The sequence below is a fragment of the Hevea brasiliensis genome, chromosome 3, assembly GCF_030052815.1.
Source record: "Hevea brasiliensis isolate MT/VB/25A 57/8 chromosome 3, ASM3005281v1, whole genome shotgun sequence".
In the NCBI taxonomy this organism is placed as follows: domain Eukaryota; kingdom Viridiplantae; phylum Streptophyta; class Magnoliopsida; order Malpighiales; family Euphorbiaceae; genus Hevea; species Hevea brasiliensis.
The window spans coordinates 29,928,531-29,952,889 of NC_079495.1; the positions used below are offsets into that span (position 1 = coordinate 29,928,531).

The 24,359-nt window shown below is 31.7% G+C and overlaps 1 protein-coding gene across 1 annotated transcript in view; it reads right to left on the reverse strand.

Moving 5' to 3' along the window:
• Positions 1-11,842, reverse strand: part of LOC110664043 (ferredoxin-dependent glutamate synthase, chloroplastic) — a 56,873-nt gene extending 45,031 nt beyond the window's left edge. Inside the window, exons 1-6 of the mRNA XM_058143976.1 lie at positions 11,285-11,842; positions 6,607-6,919; positions 4,607-5,049; positions 4,393-4,524; positions 3,741-3,839; positions 3,172-3,242 (exon numbers count right to left, since the gene is read on the reverse strand). Of these exons, the coding sequence (XP_057999959.1) occupies positions 3,172-3,242; positions 3,741-3,839; positions 4,393-4,524; positions 4,607-5,049; positions 6,607-6,919; positions 11,285-11,620 (1,394 nt within the window). The 5' untranslated portion in view covers positions 11,621-11,842. The remainder of the gene's footprint in view (positions 1-3,171; positions 3,243-3,740; positions 3,840-4,392; positions 4,525-4,606; positions 5,050-6,606; positions 6,920-11,284) is intronic.
• Positions 11,843-24,359: the final 12,517 nt, after the last annotated feature.

The following is a 24,359-nucleotide window of genomic DNA, read 5'->3' on the forward strand; positions in this document are numbered from 1 at the left end:
TCACCCTAGGAAGGTCAGAATGACCTGATTTTCGAACCATTGGAAAGCTTAGACATAGGAGAACATTTCTCATGAAGAACACAAAGCCCAAAAATGCCTCTAACCAAACCAAATTACTGACCCAAGTTGGGACACAAAAATTGTTCAGAACCATATTGTCCAGAAATTACTGGACATAGGCCTACCCGACCAGTTTTGGCAAAAATATCATAACTTGGTCTACAAAATTGCAAATGCAATGAAACCAATGCTAAAATTTTTATAAGACATAGATATACAATATTGATGTTTTGACCAGAACCCAGAACCCAGAACCCAAGGAAACTAGGCCAAATTGCTAGAAAAAGTCAGCACATCAAAACCTAAAATTTGACTAAAACACCACTTGACCCCAGAATAGTGTTTATAGCATATCTACCACTGGGAAATCCCAAATGGGATGAGCCAAACTGTTCTAGATATCTAAGAGACAGGGCTCCAACTTTGATTTAGGAACCTTCCTCAAATTATGAGTGTAAAGACCCTGAAATTGGAGTCAAAGCTACTGACCTAAACTGGAATCCTGTTGGCATAAAGTATCTGAGTCCAGGCCAGTTAATTGGTTATAACTAATTCTACAAAACTTGAAAAAATTATAATTCAAAAATCTGAGTGATCCTAAAACATAGGGTAATAACTTCCATGAAGAACATTAAGCCTAAAAGTGATTATAACATGTTCAAATAATTAGGAAAAGATTGACTCCAGAATCTGTCTGGTTCTGAAACTTGAGTGAGTTAAGGAACCAGTTTTGGTTATTTGACCATAACTTGAGTTCTAAAACTCCAAATGACATGATTCAAAAAGGAAAACAAAGATAACACATAAAAGAACAATTCCCACGAAGGATGTATGGCCAAACAGTGGTCACATCTTAACTAATTTATTTGGTGAAGTTAAGACATCAAATCTGAATCTTGAGAAAGGTTCATATAATGACTTGTTATGTGCTATAAAGTTGATTAAAATGAAGTGTTAAACATAAAAGTGACATGAATATGCATGGAGGACTTGTGTTTCCCATCATAAGTAACATGAAAATGTTAATAAATATTTAACAATATTAATTTGTCCAAAGTGTACCTAGACTTACTTATATAGTATGGATCGATTAGTATACCAATTAGAGACTACAGATAGCAGTATTGCCCACAGAAATAATCATTGATGGACAATATATGTCTAAGATGGTTGCTCTACTGGCTTTATGCCTGCCCATTGGCCATTGTGCCTAATTTTATTTTTGGCTTCATGCATGCCCGCTGGCCTTGTGCCTAACATGACAGATGTATACATGTTAGACAAATGGATGTTTAATTAGTATACTCCCGTGTATCCAGTCTTTATAGTTTGTTATAGGTTACTTGGGCACAGATCTGAGTAATAAGATTTAAAACGATATAAATAAATAAAGAATATCTTAATAACTTACTTGCTTCCAAACTCTCATAAAACATGTAAATGATTTAAAAATTTATGAAATTATACTTCGAATAATTATTTTAAATTGTTTAGTTATTTTCCTTTATTTTATGCACCACTAAGCGTTATGCTTAGCGCGTTGGTTTTTTCATCGCATAGGTACAGGAAAGCAGCAGCAGCAGCATCAGTAGCAATAGTGCTAGATAGGATTCTGATCAGATCTGCTATAAAGTGGTTGTCACCTCAGACTGTTATTTTTGTAGGGCTCATATATAGTTAAATTTTGCATTTTGGTTATTGTATGTAAGTAAACAGTATAAGTCATTTTGTGGTTGTAAATAAAATTGTAAATATTGTACTTGAGTTTATATGAATGAAATAAAGTATTTTATTTACTTGAAATGATTATGAGTATTATGATGACATGACATGGTTTATGAAAAATATGAAATGAATATGGACTGTTTAACAGGTAAATAAGGAAACCCGCCATGCACTAATAAAAAAGAGGAGACTCTGTCAGGGTCTCTACAAAAATCAGACGTGATAAAAAAAAAATCTACACGTAAGATAATAAAATTAAATAGACATTAAATTAATATTGTACACGATAAGACAGGATAGGGTGCTCCGGCACCGAATGTAGCACACCTTGCTCGACTACACTATAGACAGGTGAGGAGTGTTACAGTATGTTACATCTCAGCTAGTCTAGGGCGATTCTAATTATAAGGGATATTTTTGTAATTGTGAGTTTCTCCTATTCCTTCTTGTAAAAGGAAAACTCTACCAACTATGTTAACAGGCACTTTCAATTTCTCCTTTATATTGAAAAAAATTAGAGGTGGCTCTCCATGGATGCAGACACATAGCTGAATCACCTAAAATTCCTTGTATGGTGTTTCTTCCCCTTCTCTGTGATCGTATCTAATTTGTGTGCATGTGTTGCTCGGTCAATTTTTCAACAGGTATCATTGTTAAAAACGAACTAAGCAAAGAACACTTGAGGCACTCTAGAATATGCCTAGCCTTAGAGCCTCTCTCGCAAAAACACGATACTCTTGTGATTTTGTGGCATTTGTTCAACATTTCAGTTTTACGGTGCAGTGTACCACACACAATTGTTTCTTTATGTTGTTATAAAGCATTGAAAGAGTGCCGCATATTGATGAAACCTGTTCTTGTTATTGCTAAACAATTCAGTGTATCCTGCAAGTACAAGAACATAAAATGTATGTTTCACATTTACATGATTGGATGGCTGTTTCACCTAATTCCTTTGCACATTACCAGGTAGAAGTTTAAAACAATTTAAACCTTTGTGCAATAGCATATAGACCAAATAAAGTATTATTAGGGTTTATATAGTCTTTTTCTTTTTAGCTATTATACATCTTTCTCATATAAATTTTATATATTTTATATAATTATGAAAACCACAACTTATCTTAGGCATGCCCCATGCAAAGTGCCTTGCACATAGGCTTCAAGGGTCATTGGGGCTTAAGCACACCCAACACTTCTAACAATGGTTATTTACTACCAATTCACTCTTTTCTTTTATCAAATTTCATTACTCAAAAATGCTGGTGACAAGAATAAGTCGTTAGAACTGACTTTACAACCTAAAAATGGTCCACTACTCTACTAGATAATGCAATCAGTTCTATTTTCAACTTGTGAACTTTGATGAAAAAGTAGGTCTATTACCTGAATAAAAGCAAAGCAGGCCCATCCCATGCTTCCATCTGGCCCTTGTAATACTCATAAAAATCAACAACCTATGGAGAACAAATCAATCAAGTATTTCCCCCATGTAATTGCCATGAAATTCTGAAAATTTATACTTTTTTATATAAATCCAGTAATAACTACATTATTTTAGTTATTACATGATACTAAGGAAAGAACACAAGAAGCAGCAATAAGATAAACTTAACAAAAGGAAAAACCCAAAGAGTGAAGATTAACATGGCAAGAAAAAAAAAATGATAACCAAAGATCTACTATTTGATGGAGCTGAGAGAATAAAAAAGGATCTATGAGATGAAGCATGATAGATTATTTTTTTACAGTAAAAAAAAAAAAAAAAAAACAAGAGGTCAAATGCAACATACTACAGGAAAGGGAAAAAAAAACACAAAAAAAAAACAAAAAACAAAACAAAAAGAGTTGTCTGATTAAAGGAATATTTAGAAATTCACCAAGACAAAATGTTCTTTCAAAATGTATGCCTATAGATGGATCTTAACTAGAATGGTGTATTGTCGAGAAATCACCTCAGGATATTTTATCGTCAAAGTCGGATGATTCTTATATGCCTCAGGGACAAGGATCATTAGAGCCTCCTCAGGAGTACGACCACTTCTTATTAACAACTGAAAAAGAACATTAAGCAAAACAAATCAAACTTATAAAATTCACATAAACGCAATTAATGAGTTGTATCACACGCCTACTAATCCTGTAATAAAGTAGACGGCAAGCAAGCTGTCTTCCTTTGTCATGGTTTGCAACCCATCGCATATGTTATCCTAGTGTATGATCTATTATGCGTACTCTGATAGGAATGAAATAAATGGTTTTCATCGAACAACTATTCATCTAGTGAGACTACAAGTAGACTTTAATCAAGTTGTATTTCTCCATAGTACAAAAAGCAACCATGACATGTTTAACATATAGTGCCTAATTATGGAACTCAGAAAAAGGCTGGAACTTGGATCAACTTCATGGTAGCTTCTTTATAGCCTGAATCTTGCCAAAATATTTCTGTTCCGGATTGTAATATCTAATTAAAAATGTAAATGCAATAACAAATAAGTTACAATGCACTCATGCTAATGAAATGTACACATAAAATTCAATAAATGTTCTGAAGCAACAACAAATGAAAATAACACCATTAAACATAGAAGCAGCAGCTCATACTTCAGCTGTGCTATCCAGATTTGCTGAGTCTGATGCCTTTGGGTCACCATAAGGACGGATTTCATTTTCACGACCATTCCAAACAGGAGATTCCAATGAACTTTCTCGAGATTGCATCCAGTTCAAGTTACCCTGCAAACACAATTTTAAATCAAGATAAAGACATTCCCTTAACTTATAAATAAACACAGATCATTGTAGAGAACTTTATAACCTGTATGGTATTAATCTCTCCATTATGACCAAGAAACCGCATTGGTTGAGCTAGAGGCCATCTTGGACTCGTATTTGTGCTATACCTTCGATGATAAATGGCAAAGGGTGATTTATAAAGATCACTCTGAAGGTCAGAGTAAAACAATCCAAGAACTTCAGAGCGAAGCATTCCCTTATAAATAATTGTTTGATTAGACAAAGAACAGATGTAAAGCTCATCACCCCAACTTTCTAAGGTAGCGGCCCTCTCGATCAGCTTCCGACAGATGTAGAATTCTCGTTCAATATCATCAACATTCTCTTCCTTAACAACTCTAACAAATACCTGCTGTATGTTGGGCATGGTTTCTTTTGCATAATAACCAACTACAGACTTATTTACAGGAACAGGCCTCCATCCAAGCACTTCAAGGCCTTCTTGTTTAAAAGTATTTACGACAACTACAAAACAATTAGATTTTAAAATCAGACAACAGATGATGTGATCAAGTATTAGATACAAAAATTAGACTGCAATAACAACTTGGGCAAAAATGAAGAAGAGACAAATATTACTTTACAATTGCATTTTATGCAGTGCTGATGAAAAGCATTTTCAAAACTTTCATATGTACAGGCAAATAATAAATGCGCACAACAGTTGGCTGGCTGAGACAATTGCCATCACCCTATTAAGTATTTCTTTATGGGCCTGGTCTATTAATAACAGGTCCGATGATCTCAGATATCCTAACTTGTTTTCGATTTTCATTTGAATCAAATTCTTTTAATTTTATCAACTTGGTCCATATAATTTCAAATTAAAATAAACTTTATCCAAAGGTTGAAGGGTTTGTACCATTCTGGCATTAAAAATGAATTTTCCTGCCGAAATGATTGCCAACTTGACATTTTATATGTATGAGAACTAAAATATTTTTGCTTTTGCTCATATTGCATTTGAGTTACTTTTTATCAATTTATTTTGGTTAAGGTTCAAAAAAGATCCTGAACTTCGCATATATTTTTCAAATCTATCCAATATCTTGTATTATTACAACTATATCCATACAATGTAGAAAGAACACTGAAAACCAAAGAGCAAAAAAAAAAAAGATAAATAAATGTTGCAATTATCCAGTTGGATCTACACTTGTAGTCCAGCTTTAAAATATTCAAGTTATTATTTATTAAAACATTATTGAATTATTAAAAATATAAAAATATTGCATTTTCCTTTAATATTATTATTCAATTTTTTTTTACTTTTATACTAAAATTACCTATATTTACATTGTTTTATAATAAACATTTTTTCTAAATTTATTGGTCATTTTTTCTTGAAGTTTTTTTTTTTTTTTTGTTCAAATATAATTAGTACAAATATGATATGACCATATGACATCAAGTGTTGTCAGAGAAAAAATATTAATTAATACATTTAGTTAAATTTCCAATAATTGATCAATAAGCCAAAATAAATTATCTAAAAATTAATAAATGCCATACCAATACGAAAAAATAATATTTTATTTCAGTCTAGAACCATGTCCACTAGAAATATATTTTTTAGCGCCACATCAGCAAGGGACATGCCCTTCAGCTATTTGCTAAAATTGTTATCAACTGGAAAGTAAGTTTGCAAAGGAAATTGATAAATTTAAAGGAATTGGATAGAATTGAAAACCTTGGTGAAGTACAGGATTTTTTAGACTATTAGGCCTTAATAAAAATATATATTGCATTGGCATGGGAATTAGGAATCACAAATTGATAGGAAATGAGAGCAAACTTCCAAATAAAACTGGAGGAAATGTGCCATGCAAATAACAGCAATAGTAGATAATATTCACTTGAATCAAATAAAACGTGAAAAATTAAAGAAGATCTAAATCAAAGAAGGATTTACAACATGAAAAAACTAAAAAGCACAACCTATGTAAAACTGAAAGGGAAGTAACCAATAATAATTCACAAAAGCATAAAATTTACTGCCCTCAAACCTCTTTATATAATCACCTTTTTGGGCTTCTTTCATGAAGTTATCATCCTTGGGGAGGAAAACCATCCCAACACCCGTGTGCAATTTATCAAAAGGTGCAATTCCTTGCTTGTCAGCCCAGTTGTTAAATAGATCCCATGGAATTGAAGTCATCAATCCTGATCCATCGCCGGAGTCATTGTCTGCTCCACAACCACCACGATGTTCCATACAGCCAAGAGCTGTAAGAGCATCCTTAACTATCTGATGTGATGCTTTATTTTCCAAATTAGCAATAAACCCAACTCCACAAGCTCCTCTTTCTGATATTATGTCATCCAAGTTAGCAACCTGAAGAGCATGAAAATTGAGTAAATATAAGCAAATAGAATATTCATTCTGCAAATGTAAAAAATGGATCATATCAGTAAATTCAACAAGAAAAATAAAAATGGATAATATCAGTAAATTCAACAGGAGAAATAAAATATTTTACGTCTCCATAGTAACAGAATATCTGTTTTCATAGCATCTATATTTTAGGTTATATGAAGCACCAGAAAAGAAAAGGGGAAAAATAATTTTCTACATCGCAATTCAGGAGCCTTCTCCATAAACACTTAATAGTTAATACTAGTCCAGAAACCAAAGTGAACAATACAAAATTCTCAGCAATTTATTTATCCAAAAGGTTACTATTTCCCAAAATTTTCCCCATTCCAAATTGTCCACAAAACAGTCAAAGTAATGGCATCCCCAACCTTAGTACCTAACCCTATAAAAAGAGACACTCCAAACACTAAACACCCAGTTTCATCTCCACACCATTCACACATAGACCCAAATAATTTCATTAAGTAGCATACACAAAAATCCAAAGAATTCTAAACCTTTCAAAATAAAGTCATCATCGTTAACAAAACATGTACTATTTGAAATTTCACCTCTTACTAATGCAAACAACAAAAAATTCAAGAAAGTAAAACTACAGATCAAAGGAATTTTAAGTTATGGTCATAATTCAAAATGGAACCCCGTTTAGATTTGAAAGAATTTTTGTGGTTGATGCATTGATTTCTTTCCCTTGGGTGCTGATTGGTTTTCTTTATGTCATATTAGGTAGGGGTGAACATTCAGTCGAACCGAATCGAACTGAACCGAACCGAATTAAATTATAAAAATCAAATTTTAAATTTTAGAAACCGAACCGAACCGAACCGAAATGGGTGAAAAACCGAATCGAACCGAACCGCTCTATTTCGATTCGGTTCGGTTTAAACTGAACGGTTTTTATTTTTAATTAATTTTTTAATTTAGACTTGATTTTCAAGTTATTTGATCTGATTTTGACTTTGGTTTGAACCTAATAACCATTAATCAATGAAATTAAATAATTAATATATATATAATTAAATATAATTCATAAATTTTTCATAAAAATAAATCAATTCAAAAATCGATTCGGTTCGATTTGATTCGATTTGAATATATAAATTACTATTCGGTTCGGTTCGGTTTAATCGATTTTTTCTCTTCAAAACCAAACCGAACCGAAATAACCGAAATTTTTATAATGTAAAACCGAACCGAACCGAACCTATTGAATTTTAAAACCGAACCGATTGAACCGAATTGACTCGGTTCGGTTCGGTTTTTTGGTTTAAACCGAATTCTGCTCAGCCCTAATATTAGGAAACCTGAATGGGAAGTTCAAGTCTATCATATTCCATTTACCCAATTCCTATTTCTTTAATTAGTATAATTCAGTTCATTTGACTATAGAAAAATAGGAATTAATAAAATTGCATATTGAAGCAGTTCACATCTGACTAATAAAAACGATAAGGGTACACTGCCCCCATGGGTAATAAGGAAAACCAAATAGAATCGTTTAACTTTTGATTAGATCCAACCAATATAAACATGCGCATTCAATTAAAGCATGAATCAAAGTGAATTCTAGTGCTGAACTTAAATACAATCACAATACATCATTGGTTTCAAAATTCAAATAAGTTTTTAAGTTTAAGAGATAGGGTAATTACAAACAGGATACTAGATTTCTTACAGTTTGGTTGCCTTATTAATCTTTATCTGTGGTCCTTACTGATGAATTTCCTAGTCAAAGTGGTTAATGTTGTGCTACCTATTAAGAAGTGATATTGCTATCCAGATTATGATCATCGAGCAAGCACACAAGTAAGCATGTGGTGCCTAATTTTTAACATTAATTCAGATTAATGCAAAAAATTTAAGCAACATATTGCATTTCTTTAAGAAGTGAAATTGTTTCATTCCTAGTTTCTGCATTTCATTAAGAAGTGAAATTGTTTCATTCCTAGTTTTAGTTGCCTAAATTTATCTAGCTTTCACTACTGTTTTAATATTTCAAATTTAGCAACCAACTTCCCATCCCAAATTCAATTTTTTCAAAAACCCAACTTCATTCAACATCACATAAAATCCCCATCATTTTGCTACATTTAGCTCCATTTATGGTCAAAAATCTCCATCATCTGTGGAACTAAAACTAATTTTGTACAATCCGCATTATTGGGTCTACCAATCAATTCTTCTCTACCAATACTTGAACACCCTCACATTTCAAAATCAAAACATCAGCAGATATGGTCAAGTGAGTCAGATTCTATACACATCTGTAGATATAAGGTAGTTCATATAGTGATCAGAGTATGGGGGAAAGAATTATTGTACCTTGTAATGATACCTTGCACAACAAGAAAGAGATGAACTAGTGAGAGATGTGGGAGAAAGGATAGGCACTCCTATCCTATGGACTGTGCATATGTGACAGGTTAGAGAGGTTAATGCTTGTTTATGCAAGTGGTATCGTAGGTGTAACAGGGGAATATTGGTGGCATGATGATACAAAAATGTAAGGTGCAATATTAACGGTTCAGAGAGAGAAAGTGATTCTAGAGAAAGAAGATGTGGTGTGAGTTTATAGGTTGATCTCCCTGAAAGGGCAATGATTGGGGCTACTTCTAATGGTAGTGGAAGTGGAATGGCTTGGAAGCCGTTGATGAAATGACACGTGACACAATATCAAGAGGATTGCGAAGGTTGTCTTTTGCTAGTATGGGCCTAACATGCACAAGTCCATTAAGAGAGGTTAAAGATGGGGGATTGATCCTTTTGTCCTTAAGAGGCACCCCATCCTAAGTAATCAGACCAAATCACCCTAATTATCACATCACATGGGCTAACTTCATGGGCCATGTCACTTACCTAGGAATTATCCCCATATTAATGTTAATTGATTTTATTTAATTTAGGGTATCTACAACATAAAAACCAACTTCAAAGATCTACCATGGTCATGTTGTCAATAGGTGTAAAACACAAATTTTCAATCAAAAGTATGTTATCCAAACAACCAACCAAACCTTTCAATTCAATGATTCTTGACAAAAACATGACACTGCTTTAATCGATAACAACTGAACTCTCTATGATATCAAAACCTATCCCAAAATATGATTCGAAGTTCTATACCATTAATGGCACATGGAGCCACTATAAGACTAATAATTTACTTTCATGTTATTGAATATAAGGAAAAATAAAATACCCCATGACATATTGCATAATATCCATTTTGGTGACACCCTGTTTGATCCCTAAACACCAAATTTCTGTCTTAAAGGATTTTACTTAATCTGATACAATTAGCCCCAAAAACAATAGAGTAATTGGACTTGTGTTGAGACTCAAGTGGTGTAAGGGCATAGCTTGTCGAGGTTATCATAAATTTTTTATTCAAATAATATTGAAAAGGTGAATAGCCGAGAATACTTTATTTTCAGATTCTCTTTTTCTCTTATAGGAAAATTTTCAAATGTTGACTCTACTCCAACTTAACCCCGCTCCTTAACAACCTAATTCATACTAGGAAGCAAAGGTTGGTCTATTTCATAATAAACATGCATTGTTTCATTCATTTTTCCCTCAGTCCTATGGTTTATGATAAACAAAAAGCTTTTTAGTGTGCTTTTTCTTTACCTTATTGTAAGGTAGAAATTTGAAGAACTTAAAAAATGCTATTTTCATTTGATGACTGTTTTGGACAAGTAATACAGATATCTTTCCACATAGTATTTGCCAGCGTTAACAATCATTTTCAGAAAATTATCTCTTAATCTGTACCTTAAAATACTTCTTTATCTAACAATTGAAGAAGGGAATAGCTGAACCCTTGGAATTTGAAGATCCTAAGATACCATTTGTTAATAATTTTTAAGGAACTGTTTGGTTAGCATTTTCCGAGTAAGTAGTAGAAGTAATATGAATCTTCATCTCCATGAAGTGTGGAAGTGCTTCCAAACGACTTAACAAGGGAAGCTTTAAGCAAAATAAATAAATAAATAATAACAAAAAGTAGAGAGAGGTGGGGAAAATGAATAAAATTCAGAAAAATTCGAGTTTAAATACTCTTATAGTCGACGCTCATACTATCAAAAATACCACAATTTAATTAAAAAATGAAGCAAATTATATCAGCACAAGAGATAATTATGACAAAAAGGCAAAAAAAAAAAGCAAAAAAAGTGCATGTTTGGTCCTGTTTTAGTGTTTTTCATATTCTACGATATGAGAAACAAAACAATTCCAATTCATTCTGCTGATTAATCCAAAATTCAATTTCAGTTCAAAAATCAAAACAAGATATTCATAAAAAACAAAGCAAACACATACCTTGGGTTTCAAATCAGGTTGAGGAACTGATTCAGTACCACGAGTTGCTCTAACTGAACACGAGTTTCTACTTACAAATCGAGACAAACTAGTTCGTGCTATTGACGGAGTAGAAGAGACACCAACACCGATTCTCCTTCTACCTCTCTTGGATTTAGAATATAACCCCACAAAATCAGCAAATAAGAGACTTTTGCTGTTATTATTATTAGTGTAAGCAAGAACTGAACACGGTGCCTTCGTAGACGAACCATTGGAGGTGGCGGGGGCAGCGGTGGAGGAAGAGTAGAAGAGAAGCTGAGGAATGGGAGAGAACGACGAAAATTGCAGCGCCATGAGCTACGACGACTGCTAAGAGAGTTTTTTCTTTTTTTTTTTTTTTGGTTTGGATATAGAGAGAGTGAGAGAGACAGTGAGAAGAGGATCGTGTGGAAATGAGGATCTTAGAGATGGATTGGATAGATAAAGAGGAGAAAGGAGCTAAACCACCCGCCTACTTCTGGCCTCTATTTTCTTTCGTTTTCGTCTTCGTTGCTTGGTTTCGTTTGTGTTTGGGTGATGATATAGCCTACTACGTCTCTGGGGGACTTGAGGCTGTGATTCGCTGTTTCTTGGTCAACTGTTACTTCTTTCCCTTTCAATTTTCCATTGGGCCATTTTTTTTTTTTTTTTTTTTAAAGTTGGGTCATTTTGCTTATAAAATAAAATAAATATGAAAGCCTATCTCTATTCCCTACATAACAAAATATATAATAGGATATTTTTGCTTACAAAAAAATATATTAAGCCAAAATGGGATAATTTTTATAGTCTATCCCTGAATTTTATTCGTATTTTATTTTCATCCTTTAACTTTAATTTATTATTAAAAAAAATTTAAAATTTAATTTTACTTCACAAAAATCTTTCTGACTCATTTTCATATTAGAAAAACAATAAAATTATCTTTTTACTTTATTTTTTCTTACACTCAAAAAAATATTAGTCATTTCAATTAGCATCTAGACATATCATAAAAATACCAATGTCATCACAATATTATGCTTCATAGAAAGAAGGGGAATTTACCCATAACTAAAAATAGTTAAAACTGCATTTATAGACGACACATTGTAATTTAGAGAGATTTTTTTAATATGAAACCTACTATTGAAAGTTAAAGGGGGTTTTTTTAAACCAAAATTAAAGTTTAAAAATTTTTTAACAACAAAATTGAAATTAAAAAATAGAAGTGAAAATATAGAGTAAAGTTTAGAAACGGACAATAAAAATTATGTAACGTCCTCATTTTACGTAGTTCGTACATTCTACTGTTCCGGTGACCTAATATGATATTGAGAAGACATAAAATGATGAAATAAATAATAAAAAAATACAAGAAAAATTTAAAAAAATAAAAGAGAGGAAATGAAACTAGGTTAAATTAGCCGACATCGTAGCGATAGGTGACCGCATTGAAAAGTTACGGCGAAAGCAATTATAGACCCCAGGACCACGGGGAACCCTCGAAAATAATTTTCGGGATATAATTAAAGGCCTATAAAGGTGTAATTGACATTAGAAATGTCAAAGAAAAATTAATGAATTAGTACAAATAAAAATGAAAAATCGAGAAACAGACAAAAATCGGTGTTACCGAAAATCAGGAATACAATCCAAAGAGGGGCATTTTGGTCATTTAACACCTAGAGTTGACTTTTGATCTCAATGTCCATTAAAAATAAGTGATATTACACTTTGAAAATATCATAAAAAATAAAAATATGGTACATAATGTAAATAGTGAAAGTAATGAGGCCAATTTGTAAATTTAATAACTTTAATTAAATAAGTCATTTCCTAAAGTTAGTGCTCCACTAACTCACATTGTGGGACACCTATATAAATCATTTGGGACAGAAACTTAAGTCATCTTCAACCTTTAAATGCACCAGCCAAATAAAACTCCATGAAAGTCACCATGGCCGAACTTAGTGAAGCTCTATGCAACCTTGATTTAGCCCTCCTTTCCATTAGTTTTCTTCATTAAAGCTTGCACACTCAACTTGAGGAAGCTTTTGGGAGCAAGAAAGGAAGGATTTAGTGAGGTTTTGGGAAAGCTCTCAAGAGGTAAGTGTCTAATTTTCCTCCCTTTCTTTAGTAAACTTGGTTATTAAGTTGAGGTGAGTTGATTAGTGATGAAAATTGATGGAATTGTTGAATTATTGGACTGCCCAATTTTAGGCAACCATGGGAGCCTATATTACTTGAGTGTTTCTTACATTAAATTGATGGGAATTAGTATTAATTGAGTCAATTTGAAGTGCTAGCAATTTAATCCTCTTGTACGTGTGATTGAACAATTGAATTTAGGGTTTTAGAAAGCAATTGTGAAAGCCTTGGCAAACTGCCATTTTTTGCAGCCTTGAAGAGCATGGATTAGTGCTTGATTTCATGAATTCAATTGATAAATTATGGTAGTGATGGTTTGAGGGCAGTGTATATGAAGTGATAGTGAAAGTGTATGTAACAAATTAAGTGGTTACTTGTATATAAATTGTGTTGAATGTAACTTTGAGAATTAAAGTTGTAATATGTGTATTGAAAATGTGTGTATTCTGCCCATAGTGACCATGTGATGTGATGAATGGATATGGTATAATACAAATCCAGAATTAGATATGGGAAGTGAAGTTATAGCAAGTTGAATGTATATTGGTTGGTGTTTGAGAATTGTGTTAAGGGCAGTATATATTTTAAGCCATAACTGAATTTGTGTGACCCCATTTAGTATGAGGCCAATTGGAGGCAAAACTAGACATAAAATAGGCCAACTTTCATGTAGAGGTCATGCCAAAATTCTGCCTAGAAGTGATATAAAAAAAATGATCAAATCCGAAATTGCCTAACATAAAAAACTCAGAATTTGACCATATGAACAGTAGCCATTCAATTGGTCATAACTCACTTAAAACAGGTCCAAATGACCTAAAATTTATATCAATGGAAAGCTTAGACATAGGGCTACATCTTTTATGAAGATCATAGAACCCAGAAATGCCATTTACTAAGTCAAATTGATTGCCCAAGTTGGGTTACAAAAACTGCCAGACTTGAAATTTACCTAAAAGTGACCCAGAATTTATCAAATAAGTGCAACTTGACCAGCATTAATAAAATGACCATAACTTGATCCAGAAAACTCCAAATGACATGAAATCAGTGCCAAAATTTCAATAAGACATAGACCTATAAAATTGGTAGTTTGACCAAAACCCAAAAATCAAAAGAACTAAGTCATTTAATTTGGTTAAGCCAGTATACCAATTCTAGAAATTTGCACAATTGACCAATAAATCCATAATGATATTTTAAGCTTATCTTCCTCTAGAGAAATTCAATTACAATGAGCTATACCATTTTGGAAAGCTAAGAAACAGAACTACAATATTGTTTTAGACACCTCTCACAATTTATGAATGTAAGAAGCTTAAATTATAGGTCAAAGCTACAGACCTAATTGAGAATCACATGAGTATTAGCCAACTTGAGTCAAGTCCAATATCTTGGCTATAATTAATTCTAGAAAACATAAAAAATTGTAAACAAAAATTCTAAGTGATCTTAAGACATAGAATAACAAATCCTATGGAGAATGCTAAGCTTAAATGTTACTACAAACTATCCAAATAAATTAGTTAAATTCAGTATTAAATCTGCCTATTAAGGAAACCAAAATTCAGATTTGACCTAGTTATGGTTAATTGATCATAACTTGAGTTATATAATTCCAAATGGAGTGATTCAAAAAGGGAATTAAAGCTAAGATAATAAGGAACAACTTTGACGAAGGATATTTAGCCAAATTCTCACAATAACCAGATCAATGGCATAGTAGAAACAGTGACCCAAAATGGAAAATTCAAAGGATATAATTTTAAGCAAATTTAAGGCTACAATTAAGTAGGAATGAAATAAATTGTTGGATTAATTATGAGTTATGGTGCTAAAACACTGTAAATTGTGTGTTTCAGTTGAAAAAGATACTGGAAAGGGATCTTCGAAGGAAAAACGAGAATTGAAGTGAATTGAGTCAACATAAGAGGTTTGTGCACAACTAGTTTTTAATTGATTTTGTTCTGAATATTTCATACGATTAAATGACGTTATTTTCATTATGTATTATATTTATCAAGTATTGGATTTAATTCAATGATTATTGAAATTGTTATAGTATATATAAATTTAGCTTTGTGAAATGGTATTTCAACAATTATTGAACATTGTTGCGGATTAAATAAATTAGTTTTGGAAAAATTGTGATAAAATATGTTTTGAATTGTGATGAGCATAAAAATTATTGGATATTGGAATTGACATTGAATTAAATTGTGTTGTGATTTATGCTCACAAAAAGGACAAAGAGATTCATGATATTGTTTTATATCTCCCTGTAGATGCTTGACTAGGTTATTACCCGTCTCTCTCATTTGTTGAGAAGACAGTGGAGTTAGCTTTGTTTTGATTACCATGGTATGTGCACAAGCTTAGATTCTCCTCTTATTAGAGGTTAGATCTAAGTTTTTCACGGCCCTTTTGGAAGTTTCATTATTTGTGTACTATGCACGATGATTCGACCTCCCCGATCATAGGGAGTTAGAATCCCGATTTGACCTCCCCGATTACAGGGAGTTAGAATCACCCTGAAGATGGCCCTTACAGATTAGTCTTCCATAGTTAGTGAGATAAAGAATGATTTTTGAATAGTAAAGAATTTAAGCTTTCTATGAGTTCAAGAATCAGATCATTTGGATCTCTCTACACAATGTTATGGCCATTTGAACAAATACTGTTCATTTGATCATTTTCCAGGTCTAGATTTTGGTTACCTGGATTTAGGCAATTTTTAGGTCACTTTAGGTTAGTTTTCTGGGCAGGATCTCTTTATGAAAAATGTGGCATTATGTCCTAAGTTTCACCTTCAATTGGTCTCACACCAATTAGAGTCTACCTCTACTTATGGCCATCCAAACTTGCTAGACTCAAGGGTCCAGATTCTGCCTAAACACACAACATCACATCCACTCAATAGTTTGGTCATCTCATCAATTCATATCAACAATTGGGTGTCAAATTAACTTAATTTAGGCACAATTACATCATTTAGAACACAATAATTAAAATTCCCAAATTTAGCAAACCCTAAGTCAATTTAGTATAACTTTAAAATCCAAGGGATTTGATAGCACTAACCTTAGTTTCTTGCTTCTCTTAGCCTCCAATCACCTTTTCCATCAACCAAAACTTGAATCCCTTCTTATTCCCCTTTCTAGTAGAATTTTATCTTCGCAAAATCTCCCAAATTCCTTTCTTTTCTTGCTTAGTTTCTTCAATCCAAGGCTTAACTGTCACACTTTACCCCTCCATAAGGCATAACATGCTCCTGTAGTACACCTAATGAATTATCGTACTTCACCTACCAGTAACCCATTAAATATACTACAAGGAATTTTAAAGCAATTTTATTTTCTTTTAAAGATGGTGAGCACTTTTGATGGGTATTAAAAACTTAATTGAATTTAAAACCATATCTCATATTTAATAATTTTTAGGTTTCCGTAAATTTTATAAAAATTTCAGCAGATGCCGGCTATATTTTGAGAAAACAGTCCTTCAAAACCTGAAAAGAAAAACACTTCCAATATTTCTTTCTCAACCACAACTCTAATACAAATCACTTTCGTATCCCAATTCAATATAATCAACTCAATTGAACTTTTAAGCCATACTTATCATAAAGAAAACCATTCATTAATTATAAAACTCAGGAAAAAGTATGAATATTACGTTCATTAAGGTAATAAAATTAATATTACAAAACTATACATGTAAATAAAATATCAAATTTATATTACAATAATTTACATTTAATTACATACCAAAATATTTTACAAGAGTTTTTGTACAACTGCTCAAATAAAATTACATACATATAATTATATAAATACATCAAAATCTGATATACCCGGAGCTAGCCCCAATGCGTTTTCAAGGAATCTTACTCAGCTGTTCTATATTCCTTTCACCTGCGATAGCATACAAAGCTATCGCTGAGTGGTAAACTCAGTGGTGTACAACTATAATTTAAAATGTAATACAATATATATTGACAAAATTATAGCAAAGAATTTGAACATCTTGAAATTCATCAAATCAAAATCAATATTTTCAATGATACAAATCGAGTATTTAAATGATATTGATCAAGAAATTCAATTTAGCAATCATAACTGAACATTTAAAATAATTCCATCAATTTATGGAAATAAAAAGAAAATTTCACTAAAATCAATTATGTACAATTCTCATTTTAAAAATCACCATTGCTCATTTTCTAAAAACCATTCTTAATCTAACTAACTCTATGCAAGACTAATCTGTAAGGACCATCTTCGAAGTGATTCTCACTCCCTATGGTCGGGGAGATCGAATCGTCATGCACATTACATCCACACAACAAATTACTTCAAAAAAGGGCCAAGTTAAACTTAGATCTAACCTCGGATAAGAGGAGGATCTAAGCATGTGCACGTACCATGGTAATCAAAACAAAGTGAACTCCAGTGTCTCCTCAACAAATGAGGGACGGGTAATAACATGTCGAGCATTTGTAGTGAGATATAAAACAATATCATAAATTTCATTATCCTTTTTGTGAGCATAAAATCACAATACAATTCAATTCAATGTCAATTCCACTATCCAATAATTTTTATGCCCATCACAATTCAAAAAATATTTTATCAATTTCCCATGTAACCATATTCCAATAATAATTTTTCAAAGCAAAATTCTTTTCAATCCATAATAACAATAAAGTCATTATTTAACAATTTCTGAAAACTAAACTCATTCATAATGTAACACATTTTCATAATTGTTGAAATAAGTTCAATGCTTGAGAAACATAATACATAAAGAAAATAAACTCATTTAATCAAAGGAAATATGCAAAACATTATAAATGGAAAACCAGTTATGCACAAACCTCTTTTATTAACTCAATTTACTCCAATTTTCATTTTTCCTTTGAAGATCCTTTTCCAACTGAAACACATATATTTAAGGTGCTTCAGTATCCACTCAATCCATTTTTAATAACTAATTCTAATAATTTTACTTTTGTAGTCTTATCTTACCCAATACGATTCTTAAATTCGATCCTTTATATTTTTGTGTATAGAGGCACTATTCATGGCAAAATATTTACTTTTTCATACGTAAGGGGTATGTTAATTCTAATGATACCCACATACCACATTTTGAGTGTCAAATTTGTTGGCATTGATTGCCAATTTAATTTCTAATTTCCCCAGGTAAAATTTTAAAAATTCAATTTTGATTCACTATTTTCTAGTGTTCCATTGGTCTGTCTACAGTGGGCATTTGGCTAAATGTCCTTCATCAAAATTGTTCTTTATTGTCTTAACTTTAATTCCCTTTTTGAATCACCCTATTTGGAGTTTTGTAACTCAAGTTATGCCTATTTTTCTAAGGCTGGCCGAATTGGTAATAATATAGAATTTTGGGCACAATTTTGGTTCTAGCAGTTTTAAGCAACCAACTTTGTTTGACAATTTGACTTGGTTATAGATAGAATTTGAGTTTGTATTCTTCATAAAAGTTGTAGTACTATGTTATAGCTTTCTAATGGTTTAAAAATTAGGTCATTTGGACCTGCCTAGACCAAGTTATGGCCAAATGAACAAACACTGTTCATTTAGTCATTTTTGTACACTGGCAGTGTGCCAATTCTGGGTTTGACCTAATTTTTCACTAACTTAAAGTCATTTTCAGGGCAGGGTTTCAACATAAAAATTGTAGCATTATGTGTCTACTTTCATCTCCAATTGGCCTCGCACCAATTGGAGTATCAGAATTACAGTTTTGGTTCTTTAAGTGGACCAAGGGCAGGCTATCTAGATTTGGACCCTTACCAATCCGAATTTGGTTTCACTTTCCACCATTCCAACACACCCTAATTGGTCCCAATTGACCACTTTGAGTCTCTATTAGGTTAATTTGTCTCAATTTCAAAAATCTCTAATTTTTCCCCCCAATTTCCCTAATGCAAGAACCCTAATTTGTCAAATGATTCAATTGATGAAATTAAAGTATATACTATACATCTACACGCAAAATTAAACTTAAATACACTTTTAATTTCATCAAAATCAATCAACCCTAATTGACCTCATGTTAGCCAAAATTCCTTATGGGTTTACTTCATGAAATTTTTCAAAGTTCTTCATGTAATTCCATCAAAACTAACTTAATTTCAATTAATTTTTACTAAGGAAGAAGATTAAATTACTTACCTCAATTTGCCAATTCCTCAACTTCTCTTTTCCGTCAATTTTTTTCCACTCATCTTGCCATCAATCCTCTTTTCAAGACTCAAAACCAAGTTTTGATTAAGAGACTTAGGGAATTCATGGTAGAATTTAGTGTTGATAAGAGTTTACAAAGTATTTTAATGGTGGACTTGATAGAGATAGTGAAAGTAAGGAGAGAGAGGGATGGCTAGGGGAAGAAGGAAAAATGAAAATTGTTTTCTTTTTATTTTTTTAATTCCTCTTTATACATAATTATCTCTAAGATTAAATAAATGAAAAATTAAAATGAGTTATCAAGTCATGCTTACATAAGAATAGTGATGTCATGGTGATATCATAAAGAGTTCTTTTAATTTCTTTTATTTTCTTTTTTCATAACTTCCTCAATTTAAATCTATATTTCACAATTTTAATTTCTTACATTTTATTGGACAATTAGGCCAAGAGTCACCTTTAAGGGTGAATTGACCAATTTGCCCATTGCCGATCTGATATGGTTTGCCAATAATTCAATATTTCTTCCGGAATTTTGATCTAATTATTTGACCTACTTATCAACTCTTTTCTGTGATTTTCTCTTTTCCACTAGTTTCGCAATTTTTTCTAGGACTGCAGTGTCACAATGACCCATACAAAATTAGGGTTTTGACTAATCTCACAGTTACTTCCCTGTGCGGTTACCCATCGCTGTGACCCCCGGCTCATTTAACCTTTTATGTTTTATTTTTCTGATCTGTATTTGCCCTTCTGGTAATCACTATTAATTTTTGTTCAGGGCTTTTCTAGATGACTTAAATATGATTCTAATCCTCTTAATTGTCCGGACTAACACCGGTTACCGAAACAGTGATTTGCACAGGACTATGCATGTAGGGGTGTTACATTAACACAACTTTTTCTTGCAATTCCCTATGAAATCTATGAAACTTTGGATGTTTGGGAGCTTATTCCTAAGCTTCAATGGAAGAAATGAGAGAAAGAGAGAAGGAAAAGAGAAGTGCCGGCTGAAAGTGCTGGAATGGATCACTTTTTTTGTCTTTTTTAATCTCTTAAACTTATTTATAATTATTTAATAATTATAATGACAAACATGTAAATATTGTTAGATGACACTTTTGTAATTAAATTGAAATTCCTAATCATTTTGGTTTGACTAATTAAATAATTTATTTAATTTTTATAATTTCAATTAATTAAACTATTGTTAACTTAACAAATTTCATTTTTGGTCAATGTGGGACCTTTAAATTTCATTGACAAAATTTTGTTCTTACCGAGTTTTCGGTTTATCTTTCTTTCTTCTTTCTTTTTCTTGTACTCATTTTTAATTAAATTTTTAGAAATATTTATTCATATTTTAAGACATGGATCTCACTTACTAAAATGGACAAGTTGGTCAAAAATCATCTCTGAAGGTGAAATGACCAAAATGCCCTTCGTTTTGCTTACTGATCTAAAATTATCTGTACCGATTTATAAAATTTTCCTAGTATTTTCTTGACATTCTAAAGTCATTTAAGCCTCAAGAATCCTTCACTTGAGTTCCAAAAATTATTCCACAGGGTTTCCCACAGGTCTAGGGTTGCTAACTGTCTTCACAGCCGCTTCCCGTTAGGGTTACCCATTGTTGTAGCCCCGGCTCATTTAACTTTGTTGCATTTCATTTCTTAAATTTTTTTCTTAATTTTTCTTATCATTATTTGGGTTATTTGTGACTCCTCACTCTAGTTTAAATATAGTTTCAGACATTCTGGTTGTCTGGACAGATATTAGTCACCGGAACAGTAGAATGTACGGAATATCTAAAGTGAAAGCGTTACAGGAATGATGCATTCATGCGCTTAAAATGTATTCATTAATGTAAATTTCTTTCCCTATAATTCTTTACTCACTCGGTTATATACACACTTTGCTCCTTTTGTCTATCCTTTTCAGGGACATGAGGATGGCAGTCGTCAAGTGTTTTGACTATGGTAAAAAAGATGATACCAATACCTTTACCCAACACATCTTCTTTAAATTATTATATAAATAACTAATTACTAACAACTAATATCTAACAGTTAGTAAAATATATGACAGCTATTAACAACTAATATGTCTCGTGCACCTTACTCACAATTTGTATATTTTTAAAATTTTCTTTTTATTACTTAAAAATAAATTTAAAAATATAAACCACTAGTTTTTCAATTTAGTTTGAGAGTCTAAGATGCCAACATTTAAACTATTCCTTGTTAAACTAAAATTGCCAACCCTAAGTCCATTGTTGACTATAGCCCCTTATTTTTAGTGATAAAAATAAAGGATAAAGTAGTAAATTAATGTAATATATTTATTTTATTTCAAGTTTATTTCCCTCCTATCCAATTAAGAGGAGTAAAAATAAAATTTTGTTTCATTTCTCTATTTAATTACTTGTAAATTTTTCTCAATCTATGAAACAAACACTAAATTTAGTCTTTAATTATGATATAGGAGTGAAGTGTGTTTATATAGAGGAGATTATTTTGATTGCATTCTGGTCAGATAATTTGTCACACCCTAACCCTCCGTAAGTCATAATATGATCCCGTAGTGCACCTAATGAATTACCGTACTTTGCCTACCAATAACTCATTAAATATACTACAAGGAATTTTAAAACAATTTTCATTCAGTTTGAAAGTGGTGAATAAATTTTTCATAAATATTAAAAACCTTTATTTGACACTAAGTCATAAATCAAATTTTCAGGTAATTAAAATTTTTGCAATTTTTACAAAAATTTCGGCAGAGTGCTGGCTGTTTTTTTGAGAAAACAGTTCTTCAAAACCTGCAAAGAAACACACTTCTAATATTTTTACTCAACCATAACTCCATTTCAAATCATTTCTCAACACAATTCAATCTCAAAAATGTATAAATCATTTGCATCAACTATTTCAATTCATTTTCAACGCAAACTCATCATAAAGGAAACTATACATAAATTCAAACTCAAGAAGAAATTAAATAGTACATTCATTAAAGTACTAAAATTAATATTACAAATAATTTTCAATTCAATCACTAAAATAACAATACAAAAGTTTTTGTACAACTGTTCAAATAATTTACATACATATAATTACTTGCATACATCAAAATCTATGTACAAGGGTATACCTATGATATACCTGGAGCTAGTCCCAATGTGTCTTCAAGGAAGCTTACTCAACTGCTCTATTCTCTTTTCACCTGCGACAGCATGCAAAGCTATCACTGAGTGGTGAACTCAGTGGTGCACAACTATAATTTAAAATGTAATACAATATACATTGACAAAATTATAACAATTAATTTAGAAGTCTCGAAATTCTATAAAATTTCAAAAGCCAAAATCTTCATTGCCAATAATATAAATCATTTGTTAAAATGACTTTGAGCAAGAAATTCAATTTATCAAATCACAACTAGACATTTAAAGTAATTCCAGCAATTATAGAAATAAAGATTAATTCTAATAAAATAAATTATGCATAAATCCCATTTGAACTTAGACATAATAGAACAATGTTTATGAAGAACAGAAACCCATATTCTGACCATAACCTATTAAATTGCTAACCAAAATTAGCTCACTAAAACTGTCAGAACTAAATTTGCCCAGAAAATCTGGATATTGAATAATCCAGCCAGTTATGATAAAAATGCCATAACTTAAGTTACAAAACTCCAAAAGGAGAATTAAGGAAGACACATTAAGGAACAACTTTGGTAGAGAAAGTTTAGCCAAATTCTCACTGTAGATTAGTCCAATGGAATAGTAAATGTAAGTGACAAAATTTGAAAATTTGAAATAACTTCCAATGAGTTTTGAATTGAAATTGGCAACCAATGCCAACATATGTAAAACTCAAAATGTAGTATTTTAGTGCAATTAGAACTTGCCTACCTATTAATTATAAAAAAGTCAATATTTTTGCATGAATAGCAAGGTGAATAGTAACCACTAAACCTTAAATGCAAAGAAGTAAGCAATTAACTTTGTAATATGCCCTAGTGTGCCTAGTATGATTGGTTTGCATAGGTTGGTATGTCAATAGGGTTCCGATAGCAGTACTGCATATGACTTCACACCATTCCGTGATTTATGGCATTTCTTGTCATTTTGTAATATTATTGCCTATGGCCATTTTGCTATGCTTGACACACTTGGCTTTGTGCCCAATGGTTATTATGGCTTATTAGCCATTCTGTTATACACCGAGTGTACACTTATGACCGATGGTGTGACGGTCTGAGGTACTGAGTACTCAGTGCCAGTTTACCTGTTTATCCAGTCCAGTCAATTTGTATAGGTCACTTGGGCATTAAAATGAGAGGTTGAAAAGTAAATCAAAATGAAATCAATGAAAGGATCAACAAATCAATGTAATCCAAATATTTATTACAAAAAAAAAATATTGAAATAAGGTAATGAAATGGAATAATAATAATAATAATAGGTAAAGAAAATAAAAGAAAGATCCCAAAAGAATAAAGGTTCCCAAAGATCAGTAAAATGTAAGATGAGGTTCAAGATCACTATAGGATCGACCAATAAGATGCTAGAAATAATTGATATCATAAATCTTAATTAGCCTTAAATAAATCCATAGTTTATTAATTATGTATTTTTCTCATAAGTACTACAACCATGAAATTATTATTTTTACTTGTATATTATATTTTCATTG